General features: G+C 38.8%; 1 protein-coding gene across 1 annotated transcript in view; it reads left to right on the top strand.

Annotated features, from left to right (window-relative positions):
* rngtt (RNA guanylyltransferase and 5'-phosphatase) overlaps window positions 1–18,477 on the top strand; it is an 81,717-nt gene that overhangs the window by 18,769 nt on the left and 44,471 nt on the right. Inside the window, exons 9-11 of the mRNA XM_061812443.1 lie at window positions 4,580–4,715; window positions 8,789–8,860; window positions 15,115–15,279. Coding sequence (XP_061668427.1) covers window positions 4,580–4,715; window positions 8,789–8,860; window positions 15,115–15,279 — 373 coding nt within the window. The remainder of the gene's footprint in view (window positions 1–4,579; window positions 4,716–8,788; window positions 8,861–15,114; window positions 15,280–18,477) is intronic.

Raw genomic sequence — 18,477 nt, 5'->3', positions numbered from 1 at the left:
CATGATTTGTGTTTAATTACTGGCCTTCCCTATTAACTAACCTAAGGTGGTTGTTACAGCACCTGCGATAAAATGGTGATTTAACTTCAGCCGCATGATTAAACAGCTGTCTAGTAATCCACTACAAAGACGTATGGCAAGGAACTTCTTGTTTCCTGTCACATAACTGATTGAATTTGCATTTGTACGAGCTTTATATCTTGCAAGTGCAGATGAGATTTTTTTTTTTAAAGACAATTTAAATTCTCTCGCATGCACTCTGGTAAAACGTGCTTCGTGTCTGTAAATTTTGATGACTTAAATTTGAGTATCGTGTAGGTGCTTTTATTTCAAGGAAGAGCGAGTTAGTGCTCGTCTATGATTGAGACGTCTGGGCTATAAGAGTCAGGTAAAGGAATGTGTAGTCTGAAAGTTTCAACTTTTAAATGTCTTCAGAAAATCTTCTGTGCTCTTCCTCTTCTCCCTGTGACCTGATTTCCTCCCCACATTCTCCAACACTTGTTCAAAAAAAACAAGACTATCGCAATGATGATATGGTATGAGTCATCACCTAGCAGTTGGCTATACAGTGCTATAAAAAGTTCTGTGCACCCTGTTTGAAATGCAATTTTTTTCTGATAGGGAAAAAAAACAAGGCCAAACGAAATCATTTCAAAACTTTTTTTTTGCCTTTGTGACATATAACCTTTATAAATCAATTGAAAAATGAAAGGAAATCTTTTAGGGAGGGGAAAAACACAAATATAAATATATACATCTGCAAATTAATTTAATACTTTGGCTGAGCTATTTGAAAACCTAAATCTTCTGGTGAAGTTGTTTTTTTTTTCTTCAAATATAGGCCAGTCTTGGCTGCTTTTATTATAAGAAAGGTGCAGCTGGCCTATCCTGTAGCCCAGTCACATGAAGAAGAGGGGAGATATTTATCACGTGTAATAAACTGCCAGTACTTGCCAGAAATCTCTCAGGCTTCTGTAAAGTTTGTCTACCTCTTGACAGCCACCATCACCAGTTTTCTCCTTGTCAACAATTTTAGACGGGCATTAATTTCTTGGTTATTTCAGTGTCGTGACACTTTTTCTCCACTCGATGATGACTGTCTTCACTGTTTTTTGGAAATTATTTCATGCCCTTCTCAGCAGAACAGCGGTGAGATGTGCCGTCGATGTGTCAGAAGAATTTAAGGTGGAGGTGGGACTCCATGAGGGTTCTGCGCTGAGTACTTTCCTGTTTGCGGTAGTAATGGATAGGCTGACAGACGATGTTAGACCCGGATTCCCCTTGGACCATGATGTTCGCAGATGATATTGTGATCTGCAGTGAAAGCAGGGAACAGGCGGAGGAACAGTTAGAAAGATGGAGGTACGCACCGGAAAGGAGAGGAATGATGATTAGTAAGTAAAACAGAATATATGTGCGTGAATGAGAGGGGCGGAGGAGGAAGAGTGAAGCTCCAGGGAGAAGAGATAGCGAAGGTGGACGACTTCAAATACTTGGGGTCAACAATACAGAAACGGGTCCAAGCAGGGTGGAACAGTTGGTCGAAGGTGTTTGGTGTTCTATGTGACAGAAGAGTATCCGCCAGGATGAAGGGCAAAGTTTATACAACAATGGTGAAGCCGGCCATGATGTACGGATTAGAGACGGTGGCTCTGAAGAAACAACAGGAAGCAGAACTTGAGGTAGCAGAAATGAAGATGTTGAAGTTCTCGGTTGGTGTGAACAGGTTGGATGGGATTAGAAATGAGCTCATTAGAGAGACAGCCAAAGGATGTTTTGGAGACAAGGTTAGAGAGAGCAGTCTTTGATGGTTTGGACATGTTCAGAGCCGAGAGAGTGAGTATGTTGGAAGAAGGCTGCTGAGGATGGAGCTGCCAGGCAAAAGACCGGGAGGAAGACCTAAGAAAAGGTTGATGGATGTTGTGAGGGAAGACAAGAGGACAGTGGGTGTTAGAGAGGAAGATGCACGAGATAGGCTTATATGGAAAAAGATGACACGCTGTGGCGACCCCTAATTGGGACAAGCCGAAAGGAAAAGAAGATTTCATGCCCTTCTCCTGACTGATACCTTTGAACAATTGAATGAGGTCCCTCTTATGTGGCCATGGCATGTGCTGTAAGATGTAATAGCAAAAATGTCAAGGAAAGTCTAATGTATGTAAGACTGCTATGATGTGATGCTATTTATGCAGCACTCCAACATCACATCACTCAGTGGAGAAGTAAGCCAGATCTATTACAAGCCACTTGGACCACTTTGTGGAAAAACAGCATGAGAGAGCAGTCTTGCACATTGATGCACTGGTAATGATGAGCCTCCCCTGGTACTCATCTGTCAGTTGTGCCCCCGGACTTGACCAGGGAAGATGTCTGTCTCTCATTAGGGCTAAAGGCTATGAGTCTGGGACCAAAGCATACTGATAAGATTGAAGCAGGAGGAGTACAAAGTCAGAGACTCAATAGACATCAGTTTGAACATTTCCACGATTGGTCAGCGAATATATTGTCAGATGTTCAAATCAGTATGTCGACAGATTGATGTGAATTGGGTGAAAGCATAATAAAGAGTGAACATGGAGTTAGTGGGCATTAATGGTCTCCTGCCATGTTTTTGTGAACATGGCATGGTTGGCTGTGGCTAACTGGCCCAATTAGGCAACAGAGGAATGAATGGCTTCTGCACACTGCACACCTATTTGCCATTGTACAAAATGCGAGAAATTCTCTGTTTGATTCTCACAGGCAGTGGTCCTGTTTAAGAACTCATTGCACACGAGTACCTTCTGGTTGGTATGCATCAGTATTTGTCAGATATTTCAAACATTTGCCTCTCCCCCTCTTGCTTAGCAGAGTCTGCATAGCGTTTTTATCTTTTGCTTATGTTTTTATTATGTGTCTCCTCTCCCCTCAAGCAACTTTTTACATGCGTAACTGTATCTGGCCAACACTCTGAAGACACCATTGTTTCTTTACCCTCCCACATTTTTAATGATTCTCTGCTGTTTCCAGACGAACTCTGGACAGGGCTTGGTTTGTATTGCCTCCCTCTTTGAACGTTTTAACTGTTGTTGTTCTATACAACCTCCCATTAGCCCGTTATCTCGAACAAACATTTGACAATGAAAATGGCCCAACAAAAAGGAGGGGAATATCCGTTGTTGCCATTGTACAGTATATAGAATAACTCCCACCACAAAGTACGTGATGTTTCCCTTACAGTATTTAGACAACAACTTTTGGCAGTTACTGAAATTATGGGACTCGTACATCAGTCCAAGCGTGATTAGATGATCAGCTGGTGCGGTATTTGATGCTGGCTGATCCTTGGCAGCTTGTCAAGTGTGCCACTTTGAACCAGCTGGTATTGACAGGATATTTATCACATCTAATCCCTTTGTGGAAATGATAGGGAGGCACAGCAGGTATGAGAGATCTATATCATCACCGGGGATGTCATCCTAAATCCATCTCTGTTATGTGACCTTCTTTTCAGAATTTAGCATATTCTGACACCTTGTATTATCTCTGGACTATAAGTGCCTTAAATGCACCCTTCATATTTTAATGCCACAAATCCCCTTAAATGTTTAAAGAGCAAAGTTATTTGTCTCTATGAACAAGCACATTGGTTCTACTTAACCTTTGAAAAATGTTACATCAAGGTTGCTCATTATGGCTCCTGTATTTAATCCTTAGGATTTTCTTTTGTTAAAGTGCAGTCTTGGAATGCTAACGAGGTCTGTAAGAGGTGTGCAATGGAGCCTCCATATTGCTTAACATTTAAGAGACATTTCTAGCCAAGTCAGGTCCACCACGACACGGTGCCTTCTCACAATAGCTTGGCTCAAAGGACTTAATAAAAGCAATTCAAATCCAAGGCATTAAGAGTTCTTATACATAGTTAAATTGGTTTAGGGACACAAAACACAATTTGTAAATCACACCTAGAGGCAATTTAGAGTCTTCAATCAACCTACCACAAATGTCTTGGGATGTGGGAGGAAACCGGAGTACCCGGCGAAAACCCACACCGGCACACAGAACATGCAAAACAGCACACAGGCAGGCCGGGATTTGAATCCCAGCCCACAGAACTGCACCGTGTTGCCACAAATTTCTTTAGCTCACAAAATTCTCTCGTCATTTTGGGACTTTTAAATTCTAATCATCATGTTTTTCTCATTTATTGAATGTAAAGTAAATTCAATTAAAGTTGCCTTAAAAAATACTTAAAAATTGTCTTCGTTAAACAGTCAATATAATAAAGAGATATGTAACCCTTGTAATGATGGCATAGACAGGATCATTTATCACCATATTATCGTTTATTGGGGTGTCCGGGAGATCGATGGAATCACAGTAACAACCCACCCATGGTGCAGGGCGTAGATGAGTTTCATAGCAGTGTTTGTGCTTTGTTTTTTTTTTTTTTTTTTTTTTTTTTGTGAATGAGTGCCATTTGTGGTAAATTGCAGGATATCATTTACTCTTATTTCGCCAAGATAATGTTCTTTCATCTGCGAGGAACATGTCAAAACTATGCCATGCAAACCGCTAATGATCTGCTCTCCTCCAACAGGTATATGATGGTGATCAGCGGGAAAGATGAAGTATTCATGATTGACAGAGATAATACAGTCTTTCACATACCCAATTTAGAGTTTCCTTTCCGGAAGGATCCACGCGTCCATCTATCAAATACGCTCTTAGATGGGGTAAGTTTTCTTTCTCATAACATTGACTGTCTTTGTCACTGTTGTATTTCTTGCAGTTTCATTGCCGCTTGAGAAAATTCTATCAGTCCCTGTATGGATTGGAACAGCAACTAACGTTCATAACCTTACTCTGCTATCCCTGCTGCTCAGTCTTCCCGATAATTGATATGGATTTTCAAAACCTCAGGCCAGAAATTTTACAATCTGGCAGTCGGCCCCTCACATATATAGCTGACATGAAAATCATCCTTCTGTGTCCTGGGGAAATAGCTAATAGTGGATTTGACAGTTTTTCCCGCACTGTTCCTTTTTCTGTTGTGCTCTGTGTTGCGTCGTAATGCTTAGCGGTGTGTTTGCTGGGGCAGTAACTGTATTGTGACCTCATCCTGCAATACCAAGCTTTACCAGGAAAAATACTTTGCCACTTCATGCTGGTAGGCTTAAATATGACAAAGTGAGTCAGCAATTTCTGATATTAATTATTAAAATTTCTGCTGATCATGTCGAAATGATTGACATAATGGCTGACTCCACAAGGTTATATTGGATAGGTGCTATAACTTGATGATGGGGCACTTAAGTATTAGTAAGATCCCGATGTCACACTCAAGGCCCAGGCACCAGATCTGGCCCGTCAAATCATTTTATGTAATTTTATGTGTGAAAGGAAATCATCTATGTCATCTTCATGTTTTTTTTTGCTAAAATATCAACATTCCAAATACTCTTAACTTTTAATAATTTAGTGATATTGCATATTTTGTCAATCCCCAAAATTAACTGAATAATAGCTGAACAGGCAGCACGGTGGATCGGCTGGTAAAGCTTTGGCCTCACAGTTCTGAGGTCCCGGGTTCAATCCCGGACCTGCCTGTGTGGAGTTTCATGTTCTCCACGTGCCTGCGTGGGTTTTCTCCGGGCACTCCTGTTTCCTCCCACATCCCAAAAAAAACATGCAACATTAATTGGACACTCTAAATTGCCCCGAGGTGTGATTGTGAGTGTGGTTGTTTGTCTCTGTGTGCCCTGCGATTGGCTGGCAACCAGTTCAGTATGTACCCTGCCTCCTGCCTGTTGACTGCTGGGATAGGCTCCAGCACTCCCTGCGGCCCTTGTGAGGATAAGTGGCTAAGAAAATGGATGGATGAATAGCTGAACAAACAACTATTAACAGACTTCTGCCCATAAATCAAGTTTTTGTGAAAGGTTTTTCTTTTCCAATTTTTTTTTCCATGTACCGGCTTGAGATGAAAGTGCATCCTTTTCATGAAAACTGTTTACACCGAAGACATGGCAATGAACGGTTTCTTCAGTCATTTGGGTTTGAATTAGCAGCATCAGGTGAACAAAGTCCTGTAAAGTTTGTACTGTAAGTAATAAGTTACAGAACTGATAGCAAAAAACGTCAGAACCTTTTGGTGGCATATTTATCACACTATTGCTAATGTGAATGTAAATAAAAATTTATACACTTTTACTGTTTTATTTCAAGTTCATGAAACAATCAGCCAACAATGTTTGCAAAATAGCAAGTAAGAATTTTTGTGACTGCTGAGGTAGTGATCACGCAAATGACTCATGAGATTTAACACTGACGTTTTTCTGCGTTCTCTGTGTATACGATAACGCCAGTCTTCTAATGATGAATAAACTCACACTTCTGTCCTAGTCCTCTTTGTAAGAGCAAAAATATCACTGCTATCTGGGCCACATTGCGCCTTATTAGCACTGTAACATACATCTGATGTCATCTTTGGTTTCTTTTTACTGCTCTCACGGATGCTAAATACGGTAGTCATAGTTGACTTTGCAAGGGCAATACTACATTTTTCCAGTTTTAATCATAGTTTATTTATTAACCCTCAACAGTTTATTCTGTTTTGTCAAGGTAATCAGTCTTTTTCAAATGGTAGTAGTCTCAACTGCTGTCTAAAAAAGGTGAAGTATTCTCTGCACTGTTTTATATTTGATGCATTTTCCTATTTTAAATATCACAGTTCTCTCATGCTCCTGAAGCCCAGGTGTGGTTGTGTGTTGAGATTTATAAGAACTTGTTTTATTTTTGTGTGTTTCTATCGGTTTATGCTTCTGGCTCTTAGTATCCAGAAAGAGGACGTGTTTTTCTATTTATAGTGAGCTCTGTTTAAGTCCTGCTGTGTTCTCTGATTGGTTTCATCTTCAGCCTACAAGCACTGGTTTAGTGGTTTTGCCTATCTTAGGCCAATTTCATCACTGGATGGCAACGTAATGGCAGCTTTCATTGGTCACACTAATGTATTCATCCATTGCTGTCTGCCTGGTCAGTGGTTCATTGCACCAGATGCTTAGTGATGACACCCTTCCCCAATTTCTCACTTTTCCAGGCACACCTACAAATCATGTCTGCTATTCATAGACTGATAAATTTTACAAATCAGCTTTTACATTTTTAATAACATGATTGAGGCATCAGAGACCTACACAAATGGACAACAATTTTTCCTGCGCCATATGTACAAAAACTAACAGCAAACTCAGTTATATTCTTAGACTGCTTTGCTCAGTCGGGCACGGTGTGTCTTAAACCGGTGCTGATGAAACGGAAATCTTAATACAGTAATATGAAGGTATTTTGATGCAAAATGTGTCAGGAAGGTTGGTCACAGTCACTGGTTTTGGATTTTCCAACAGGATACAGACACAAAAACAGCAGATGAAAATGGCCAAGAGTAAAACATCAGACAGTCCTTTAAAGTCCTAACATAAATACTATTAGACATCTGTGAAAGGAGCTGAAACATCCAGTCTGGAGGAGGCACCCGAGAGAAAGTTTTGGTTTGCTAATGATCGTAAGCCAGAATACCCGTGGAGACATGCTAAAATGTTATTATTGAGTCATGGAAATTGTTTATTTGATTCCCTCAGAAGGTTGCGCAATAAAACTACCGTTGTCCTCTGTCGAAAGTATCCTTAGGTGAGACACCGAATCCTAAATTGCTGCTTGGTTGGTATACTAAATGGGAAACTGTTCTCAATTCCCTTACGAGGTTAAACATTTTTTAATATAAAGTCAAGTCCATGATTTTTGTCTAAACCATTTTCATTATCATCATTAATTTGTTTCCAAGATAATTCTATTTGACCACACAAATAAACCTAACCTGATTTATGTTGATGTATTATTACTTTTGTCAATTTTAAGTTATTTTTACGATGAGCATTAGATTTTTTTTTTTTTTGTGATGCACAGAGGTTTACCCACAGTATTGTGAACGTTTGCATTCTGAAGCAGTTTAAAAAAGAAAACTCCCACCATTCCTTTAACAGAATTTAATTGAACGTTCTTATCTACTTTCTGTGGTATACTTCCCTCTAAGAAAGGGCAAAACAATTCATCTTTTGTGAGACCGCTATGGGACCTACTTTGTACTTTACCTACTTTTTTTTTTCCAGAGAAATGTATTTTCTGATTCAAAACCGCAAACAAACACATTAATCCTAGATTGTTCCTCCAAAATTATTCATGTGATGCTCTGTTTTTGTCAAACATGGCTAACGTTTTGTGTGGTCAAGACGGATGTATATTTTAGTCCTTAAAATCCATTTGCTAAGACACTGAGCATCAGTTTTTGTCTGCAACTTGAGAAAAAATGTAACATATTTTGTGGGTGTGGAACTAGCCATGGCACAGGATGCAAATCTTTCAAGTCCATCCTTGGCTGTTATCACACTGCACGGTTGCGTAAGATGTTTAAACACCAGTGCTCAGTTTGCCCAGTGTAATCCGTCACTGTTTCACCTTAGTCTCAACTTGAGAGCCTTGCATAATTGATATTTTGTGCTATTTCAGCCTCTTTCGTCTGACCTTACCCTAAGCACTCACGCTCATATCCCACTTATTGCCACAGGGCTCTCTGAACATATATCCCCACAGGAGAACTCATTCTTCCCTCACTGCACCCCATGGGCTGTATGGCGCACAGATGGTCTTTTAATTCTATGTAATTATAATTAAGTATGCACATGTACCATGTTTTCAGGAAGGCACTGTTTTATCCACTTGGATTTTTCACTGGACTCTCTTCTCCCTGCAGGAGATGATCATTGACAAGGTGAATGGCAAACCCGTCCCCCGCTATCTGATATACGACATCATCAAATTCAATGTGAGTAGTTTTATGAGGAACTGTCTTCTAGATGAGCCCCATTTATGCAGAGATCCCACAAAATAGCTGCATCAGAGCCATAACAGAAGATAAGAACCCGGTAAACGTTGGATATCGCCGCAGCTCTGTGATGCGTCCGACAGTTGAATAAATACATGCGTGACAACATCATTCAGTACCAGCAATTGTAATTTTATATAGACTATAGAATTTCTCCTTTTTTCAAAGGTAACATGAACTATGTAATTCTTGGTTGTATGGATTGAAATTGCATAGATGATTGAAGATAAATGCTGGTTTTCAAAACCCAACATGAAATGAACAATTTAATATCTTAATAGCACATGGCAAAATTGTTTATGTAATTATTCTCTGCATTATTTGATACAACCATCAGTCTGCCCGCTGGTCCTCAACTCCACTCCTTGTCGCATTACACACCTTATAGAGCTCGCGCACCTATAAAATCACGTGACTTTTGTGTACCTCACCATATTGCCAGTCAAACAAAGAATTGTTCAATGCTAAGTTGTTTGGAGACGACACGAAAATACATCTTATAGCATGACGCCCAGAATCTTGTCCGATACCATTAGACATTTAGAAGTTGAAAATAAACGAAGGTATGTGGAAAAATTAGATAAACTTGGCACAGTGGACCCTATTTAAAGGCGAAGTCGATGTTTTCGCGGATAACAAATTGGATTGTTAATTCGCTTCTGCTTGTCTTGGACAACTAGATCTACACATGTATCTGGTGAGTAAGTCATCAAGATTTACACGGAAACTTTTCAAAGTGTATAAAAGTCTGGGAATGTACAAATACTTTGTTGCTGGATCTGTTCTTAATCAGGAATAAATCCCAGATAGTGACGGGTTGACGGCTTGTGAACACGGAAGCGTTCGGCCACACGTTATCCTTTGCCGGAATCCATCGATCTTTTCAGCTAGCATTCAATACAAATACCAATATTTAAATGAATGACCCCTGGTTTTACACAAACTCACATTCATCAACTATGATTGGAGTTGTCTCCACGGAAAAAAAAAAAAAGAAAGGGACAGTCATCTCTACGGAACACGGAAGCAATTGCGGCCACACTTATCCTCCGTAAACCTCTGCGACAGATGTTTTTTTTTTTAATACGCATTGTTCTCAAATGAGCCAATTTGGCATTCTAAATACTTCTTTGTAATTTGAGATTGAGAAGAATAGTTCCTACCTGAAATGAAGTGATCATTACACTGGCAGGCGTGTGTGTAATTTGGTTGGGCACTATCCATCATGTTTACTTGCCGAAAATCCATAGATATTTTCTGTTGTATCAGTTCACAGTCAAATATTAATTGAAAACTCCGACCGAATACATCCATCTGTCCATCTCACCATATTTGACTTTGGCCATTCTCTCTTGAACCGGCTGAGGACATTATAAGCCTTTTAATATCCCTCCGTAACTGTAAATGAATTAACTTTCCAGACTGATCTGATTTCTGCTAACAACAATCAGGCAGGAACAGAAACAGATGATCAGTCAATTATCAGTTTAGGAAGCCGCAGTTTCTTTCCTCATCCATTTAACTATTTTCTTTGCTGCTTATCCTCACTTGGGTCACGGGTGTGGTAAATACCTAAAAAGAACAGAAACTGATAAATGTAGCTTTCCCGGTTATTTTGGTCCGCTGTCCCCCAGCTCTCCATCGATCACCCGAGTAAATGGCTCAATGAAAACACCACTCTGACAGGAGCGTCTTTTGTTAAGATGTCAGGCATTGGTTAGACACTCTACATGAGTCCCCCAAGTTGGCCGCTAAAGCAGTGTTGTATTGATCTGAAATGGCCATTATTAGCCTTCTTCATTATTTGTAGTGGGCTGCCTCTTGACGCTAAGGTCTCATCCTGAGTGTAGCAGAAGGAAGATGATACCACCTGCGAGGTCCATGGTCTGATGTAAGACCCAAGTTGTTTGCAAAATCAAGGCAACCTATCCAGGGGTTCTTTTGATTACAATATAATGGTGAGTGCGTGCCCTTGCCTACTACAGGATCATTTTGAGTTCGACACTGATTTCAATAGAAATAAACGTTTATTCTTGCCAGATCAATTTTCAGATATACATCAGCTTCCACACAGTGCATAACTATTTATTAGTTATTGTCCTTTTCCATTTAAATTGCACAGACACAAGAAAAAATTAGTTAGTAAGAAAACAATGGTACTGTTACCAGACTGGCTGAGTACTGTAGGTAGAGCAGGTTGTCTATTGACCGAGGGGTTACTGGATAGAATCCTGGCTACGACTGTCCATGTATCTAAGTGTCCTTGGGCAAGACATTAAACTCTGATTTGCTCCCAGTGCGCCTCGGACCGCCTCGCATGGCAGCAGTCACCCATTAGTGTACATGCGTGCGTGTGTGTGTTTGGGCGTGTGTGAATGGGTGAATGTGAGGTTTTGTTAAGCGCTCTGGGCAGTGTGATGGTCTAGATAAAGAACTATATAATAGTGGTTCATTTACAGCATGCAATAACTAATCCCGATATAATCAACCATTATAATCCAAAACAATATGCTTGTATATTTATCTTCATTTGGCATATCTTAAACAGTGCAAATCAGTCTCCTTTAAAGGATGTCTGTTTCAAATCCTATACTAGTCACAAGTTGGATATAAAATAATATACTCTATTGCGTGTATATATCCTGAAATCTGGGCTCTTCTATGTATACATTATTTAATGCAAGAGAAAAAACTGAATTTTATTTTCCATCTGTGACTGAAAATTACGGCAATAACAAATACAACTTCAGTCTTCGTGGACTACAGAAGGTTAAAGAAAATTGGCTTTGAAATGCCTGTAGAATAAACATTGTTGCTTGTGAATTATTCTTGTCTTGTTGACTGATTTTAGTATAGCACTTCTATGATTGAATCGGCACATGAAAACTCTCGACTAGTTCAGCATAGATTTCATTTATTAACGCTGCTGAGCGGCATTTGTTTCAAAATATACCCGACAGTCAAAATAACGTTTTCACAAAAGACACTAGAGGAATTGTTATTCACTGTCTTATTCACCATTTCTTACCGTACTTGTTGCAGCAGTTTTTGGTAGAAAAAGCCTTGTGTTCCTCCAGCACTCAGGTGTTTAACTTTTAATGAGATTTATATATATAGATTCTTGATGTATTCTTACTTTAACAGCAATGGGAGTTATGTAACAGACTGAAATATATGAACGCGGTTGTTATTACTGCTTTTCCCAGTCTGTGCTGTAAGATTTTTGCTGTGATGGCATTATCGTCATAAGCTATGAGTTGATGCAGCAATAATTGAAGGGAATCAAATTATAAATAACTGGAGATGTTTTTAGAGTTGAATTCAAATCCATCTGTATCGTTTGCAACAGTTACGAATCTATCATTTGTCATCAACCAACAAAACAAGAGCCATTTAAATAGCTCAGTACAGTTTATATCAGTAGCTGACATTATTTATTGGAAATGGCCATCTATTGAAAGTAGGGCTACAACTAATGGTTATTTCAATAATTGATTAATCTGTCAAGTAACTTTTTGATTAATCTGATAAAAAAAACTCAAGGCATTATTTTGGATTGAGAGTAGCGCAAATGCATAAACTGAAATTGATTATAATTCAATGTCTCATTTGTTCCGTCATTTCAAAAAATAGGCTGTTGTGTGTGCTTTTGTGTTGCTCATTCTACTCCAAAGTAAAAACTGATGATCTTAGTGATGACTTATTTGATGACTCAGATGACTGATTTTGATTAAACACGATTTATTTTTAATGCACTCGTTAGAAAAGCTTTGACTATTTTCCTCTATGCACTACGTGAATTAATTTCATGCGTAGGCATTTGACACTTTTTTGTGGCCTAAAAGCACTCAATACTCTGCAAAATTGTTTTGTATCTTTTGCAGTATAAATGTATTATAGATAAACATAATAAAAAAAAAGATTAAATGTAAATGAAAAGTTTTAAAGTTTATCCAAACTTACATCAGTGGTGCTTGGGGATGTGTGTGATAATTCCGTGCAGTTAGTAGACGCACGCCAAGTTGTGGGGGGCAATCGAAGGTCGCTTTCACGAGGTGATGAATTATGTAGGTTAGCCCAATTCTGTTTTGGCAATTGACAAGTCTGTGTACAATTTTTATGTACACTTTACATTGCCAGGTTACAGGTATCACATTTCTGGAGGAAAGTTTTTTTTTTTTTTTTTTTTTTTTCTCATTGGCTTAAGGGTTTTTTTCCTTTTTAAGATTATTATCAATTATTCAAAGCATTCTTTAATCGATGCAGTGTTGGAAGAATGTCTGCTGGGTTTTTGTGTTGCTCAGGCACATAGCACACGCCTTGAATCATCTACACTTACATCTTGCACTGTCCCAGTGACATGGCTGACAGATGGTGCTGAATGTGTGATACAAGCACCGAGGACGATTTGGCATTTTTATCGACATCCGAAATAGATGCAAATCATATCGCGGTACATGAATTTCACATAAGGTAGTTTAGAAAATTGATGGATGGATTGATATCATCAAGCCTTGTTACCTTGTGTCATATGTAACGTTTCTTTTATGATGTTATTAATAAATATGAGAATGGCTCACCGGACAGCCCTTCAAATTATTACATCTAATTTGAAATAATTATTCGCCACCCACCTCCGCTTGCACAGTCAACAGATATCCCTTGCCTCTTCCCCTATCCAATGATTACCTCAAAATCCCTTGTGCACTGACCTTTTCTGCAGGTACCAGGCAGAATACTAATACAACAGAGGCTCTCTACTGTCCTACTCGCTGTGCCCTTGTAAATAGTCCAGTAGATATATATTTAGGTTTTTAAACATTTTTTTGCAAAGAAATTTAATATAAAACATCACTACAAAAAACGCACATGGTAAGAGTTAATTCAATGATCCAGCAGGAATGGGGGTTGGCACAGGGTTGAGGATCAAACAGTAAAGGCATAATGTAAAAGCAGAAAAGGTTTGAAATTTAAAGATTTAAGTGGGGAAATGCAAAGATATGTTGTTGCTGGGGTCTTGTCAGAAAGTGAAGTACATCTTCAATCTGATGTGGCTGCAGTTAAATCTAAATTCTGCATGAAGTTTATGAAGAAAGAGGAGATGTAATGCAATACACATGGCTATTCCTAGATTTACAGCTACATACTGAAACAACTATGAATTATTTACAGCGGCTTGACTGAAGCACATTTAGTTGAAATTACAGTGATCGGGTTTAAGGGAGAAGTACAGATATATAACTTGTAAGTCATTTTATGTTTTCTTATTTGCTACCGAATACAACTTATTTAGGGAGAAACCAAATATGGTGGTTGCTTAACTTTCTTTAAATATTGATACAGTATATGTTTTAAATACATACGGTATGGTAAATACATCTGTGTATATATACACATCTACCGCATATACTACTGAGGAATACTCCAAATAACACATGGTAGTGATCATATATAGAGAAGGATACACTCTAAAATGACAATTTATTGAGTTTTTGACTGCATTCCCTTTCATTTCCCCCAAAAATAAATTATGTATTTTTTTATGGACTAAGAGCACTGAGTGTTCTGAACTGCTGTTATTATGACTGACTTGTATTAAGCACAATAACTCTGCCTGCAAGTGCCGCATGTAATAGTTCCAGTCCAGTTTAAGGTTCATCTTAAAATATCAATTGAAAGGCAAATAGCTTTTGAGAGTAACGTTTAGCGATTATCTTTCACAGTACAGTCAATCAAGATCAGAATTTTAATCTGTCACATTTTCTGCACCGTGTCAAAGAACTAAAATGTGGTCCCTGAAAGACACAAACTGAAACTCATGTTAATGAAATAATAAAATTACCATGATGGCTCCATACTGTAGCTGCTTAGCAGTTTGAAAGGTAGGAGATGGCTCAGGTTCTTTGGAGCTTAACAAGTACCGCCATGGGTAGTCATTACGGAAAGGAACACGTTGTCATAGTAACAAAGCATTTTGGAATTCAATGTCCTGTTTGTTGATGTCACTGTCATCTTAACCCTGAAAAGAATTTCACTGACCAAGAAGCAACCACAAATTAGTTTGTAGTTCACATTCTGCAGTACTTGTGTCAAGACGTTCCTATTGTTGTTTTGATGTGACCTGCAATTTTTGTGTTTAGCATTTTTGTGTATTTATTTTTATTTATGTAAGCTTCACTTTGTCTTTGTTTCAGGGACAACCCGTAGGCCAATGTGATTTCAATATCCGGTTGTTATGCATTGAAAAAGAGATAATTTCTCCACGGATGGAAAAAATGAAGACGGGACAGATCGACAAAACGAAGGAACCCTTCAGTGTCCGAAATAAGCCGTTCTTCGACATTCAGGCTTCACGCAAGGTAAATATTTTTTTTTTAATTTCATGACTAGTGATAACCAATTGTCAGTCAGAACTTGGATCTGCTCATAGACATGCACTTACATATTGCATTTAATAGACTAGTATAATAGTAGATCATCCATCCATCCATCCATTTTCTTAGCTGCTTATCCTCATGCGGGTCACAGGAGTGCTTGTGCCAATTCCAGTTGCCTTTGGGCAGGAGGCAGGGTACATCCTGAACTGGTTGCTCAAGTACCTGAGGCTCTTTCCTTTATTTACTTGTAGTTGCAAGACACTAGGTGATGTTTAAACAATTATTATCCCACTTCACGGCATAGGAGAGTTTTATTCTGCATAAGTGTACTAACGTTGTTTAACATTGTTTTGAATATAATTGGATTTTAAATGAGTGCTCTTATTTTTGGACAAAATCCAAATGTTCGTTTAAATTGAGGACATTTACAAACTTTTGGATAGAATTTAAATAATCTGAAAAGTAGAAAGAAAGAAGGACCAATTTTAATCTTGCCTTGAACAACATTTACAGTTCATATAATGTTTTCGAACCAATCCAAAGTTGCCTGGTGGGATATGTTGTAGGCGACTGACCTTGTGAAGTATATCGGGTATATTTCAAACGCCATTGGTGCCACATAAAAAAATGGAAAGAGTGCAATTGAGTTTGGGGAAAAAAAACATTAGTTTAACCTGTGCGTGGGGTGGGGTTGAGGGGGAAGAGGTAAACTCCTTAAAGCTTTTTGTCAGGAAACTAAATGGTCAGCTGGAAAGTCTGGGTATTTAGCTTGCCAAGAGTAGCCATGTCTAAAGGACTTTTTACCCCACCCTGAAGGTGATACTGTATAGATTTGAAGGGAATTTCCCTTGGGAGTGGAGTTATGGGGGATCTTCCTGGAAGGAGAATATCTAAAACATGTCATAGTTCACACGAGGTGTGTTGGTTGCGTTCGAGGGCAGGATAAGAATTGTTGTTGGCCTTTTGGCCCGAGGGGTGAAAGCAGGCTAAGCATCTGTGGTGCTACTCAATTTTCTTGGAAAAACCTTTTGAAGCATTTCATGGGTTCTGGCAAGGAGAACATTTTACAATAGATTATCAGTACCAGTTATTATTATTTTGTTAGTGGCACTGACTGTGAGTTTCTAAGTGAATTGTTTTAGGAGTTGGAATCAAAGAGTGACTGACTGAATGTTAATTATCACAATATAAGTGTGTGTGCATTTGTGTGTGCATGTGTTATGTGAGACTTTCGGCCCTAATTACACAAAAGATTTTTTTCTTTACATTTTTTAAAGTATTCTACATTTACATTTTAGAGTACAGTGTTATTTCTCTTAATTAATTGCTTTTTCATTCATTTCATTGGGGAAAGTTAATTTGAGATGGGAAGGATTTCACTTTCATTTTTCATTTTTGAGCATGGTCATGAAAGAAATTAAACTTGTAAGTCTAGGCACCACTGTAGTTGTCTGTAGTGTTGTTTAGCTTGACTTTTATCATGTTATCATTAATCTCTGATTATGATGGCAATAGTAATAGTAATAAACCTGAAACTGTATCATTTTTGTCAAACAATATTGAAAAAGTAGCCACGTGAAATTGTAGGAATTCATTGAAGGGCTCTTGTATTAGTTTGTGTCATGTCAAGGATGGATGTGCTTAATGATGTGGGAGGCATGCTTATATTGGGGAAATGTCTCAATTACATTTTGTAGAGAAACAGGCAAGAGAGAACAAGGAACTATCGCAGCGTGACAAAACAGAGGCAAAAAACTCGCCAGACAGTAGTCCAAAAAACATCACAGAAAAAACACTCTTTGTAGTTGCAAGGGAGCCTCTGCACCTGATGAATCAACAAGCTAGGGTAGCATTAGAGGCGTGATACTACAATAGTCAGTCCAAAGGGTACAAGGTAGCACTCCTGATTTGCAGGTATGACTGACAGAGATGGACTGCCCATGTCTATTGTTTGCCTAGGCATTTCTATAAAAATGCAACTTTTTTGATTGGTATAACACTTGTGCTTTGCCATTTTGCTTCATGACACTTGTGCCTTCCCCTGCCTGATCTTAATCTTTTAAATAATGAGTGTCTTGTCATAATCCCAGATTCTTCTTTAGGAAGGAATTAGGTTTTATTTTATTTCCTTCCTCTATTGGTTTCATAATGTTCAAATAAATAATCTTCACCGCCTAGGTCTCAGGTGGGGTGTGCCTCTGGAAAAAATAAAAAAGCAGCTTTTATCCTCGAAAACACAGTTTAGCCATCTTCAAGGGTGTCTTTGGGAGGTCAGAGCACAATTCATTTGATGCTTTGCTCGCATAGAGATCAATTGAAAACCTTGCCCCTGCACTCTTGTTGTAATGATCAGGGTTTATGGATTGGATCCAATTTTACAAGTATCTCTTCCTGTGGCAGCGTTGCTATTTAAGATTTTGGCCACTTCAACTTGTCACTGATGGTTTTGTTATCTGTATTATGATAATAGGCGTCATGCCCCTCCTCTGTCTTTAGAATGTTGATCTATTAAATTCACTGGAACTTCATCAGTTCTATTGTGTTGTTAAGAGACCATCCGGTCACCTTACAGTCAAATCTCAGTTATGTGGGATCTTTATGTAGGGGAACTGGTATCTGACTCTCATTCAGAGTAGCACAATCCTCCACTTTATGATAGGTTGACTGTAGATTCCTGTTGGGGGCCATTTCCGTCACAGACTGCAGTTATGTGTTGGCCTTTGTCTGTTGCTAGGTTGATGTGTTCCTTGGCTGAGACGTGGACATTAAAGTCCTCATTTTCTTTCCAAATTACAAAATTTTTTTCTTCCTCCAATCACACAATTATCTTTCAGACGCATCTCGCATTCAGATTTTCCACATTTGCAAAGTCATTGACTAGGAAAAAAAATCAACTGGTAGCCCACTGGAGAAATCTGAAAGCAGCCCGACAGTGAAAGAACCATGTTGTGCCATTATTCTTTTGGGGGTGTTTTTCTGCCATTGTTTGGTCCAGTTTTATCTGAAGAGGAAAGTGCCACTGTGGTCTTTGAGAATAAGCTTTGTCAAAGTCCAAATGTCGGGGTATTTTTGGTATGGTGGCTGACTCTGAAGGCTCACCACACTTTCTGTCTTGGTGGTGCGTTGGTGGCTCACATCTACTTGCCTTTGTTTTACAGATGTCAGGTTTCCACTTTGAAA

The sequence above is a fragment of the Syngnathoides biaculeatus genome, chromosome 23 (genome assembly GCF_019802595.1).
Source record: "Syngnathoides biaculeatus isolate LvHL_M chromosome 23, ASM1980259v1, whole genome shotgun sequence".
NCBI classification, from domain to species: domain Eukaryota; kingdom Metazoa; phylum Chordata; class Actinopteri; order Syngnathiformes; family Syngnathidae; genus Syngnathoides; species Syngnathoides biaculeatus.
The sequence above is the reverse complement of the archived record's forward strand: the minus strand, read 5'-3'. Positions and strand labels throughout refer to the sequence as shown.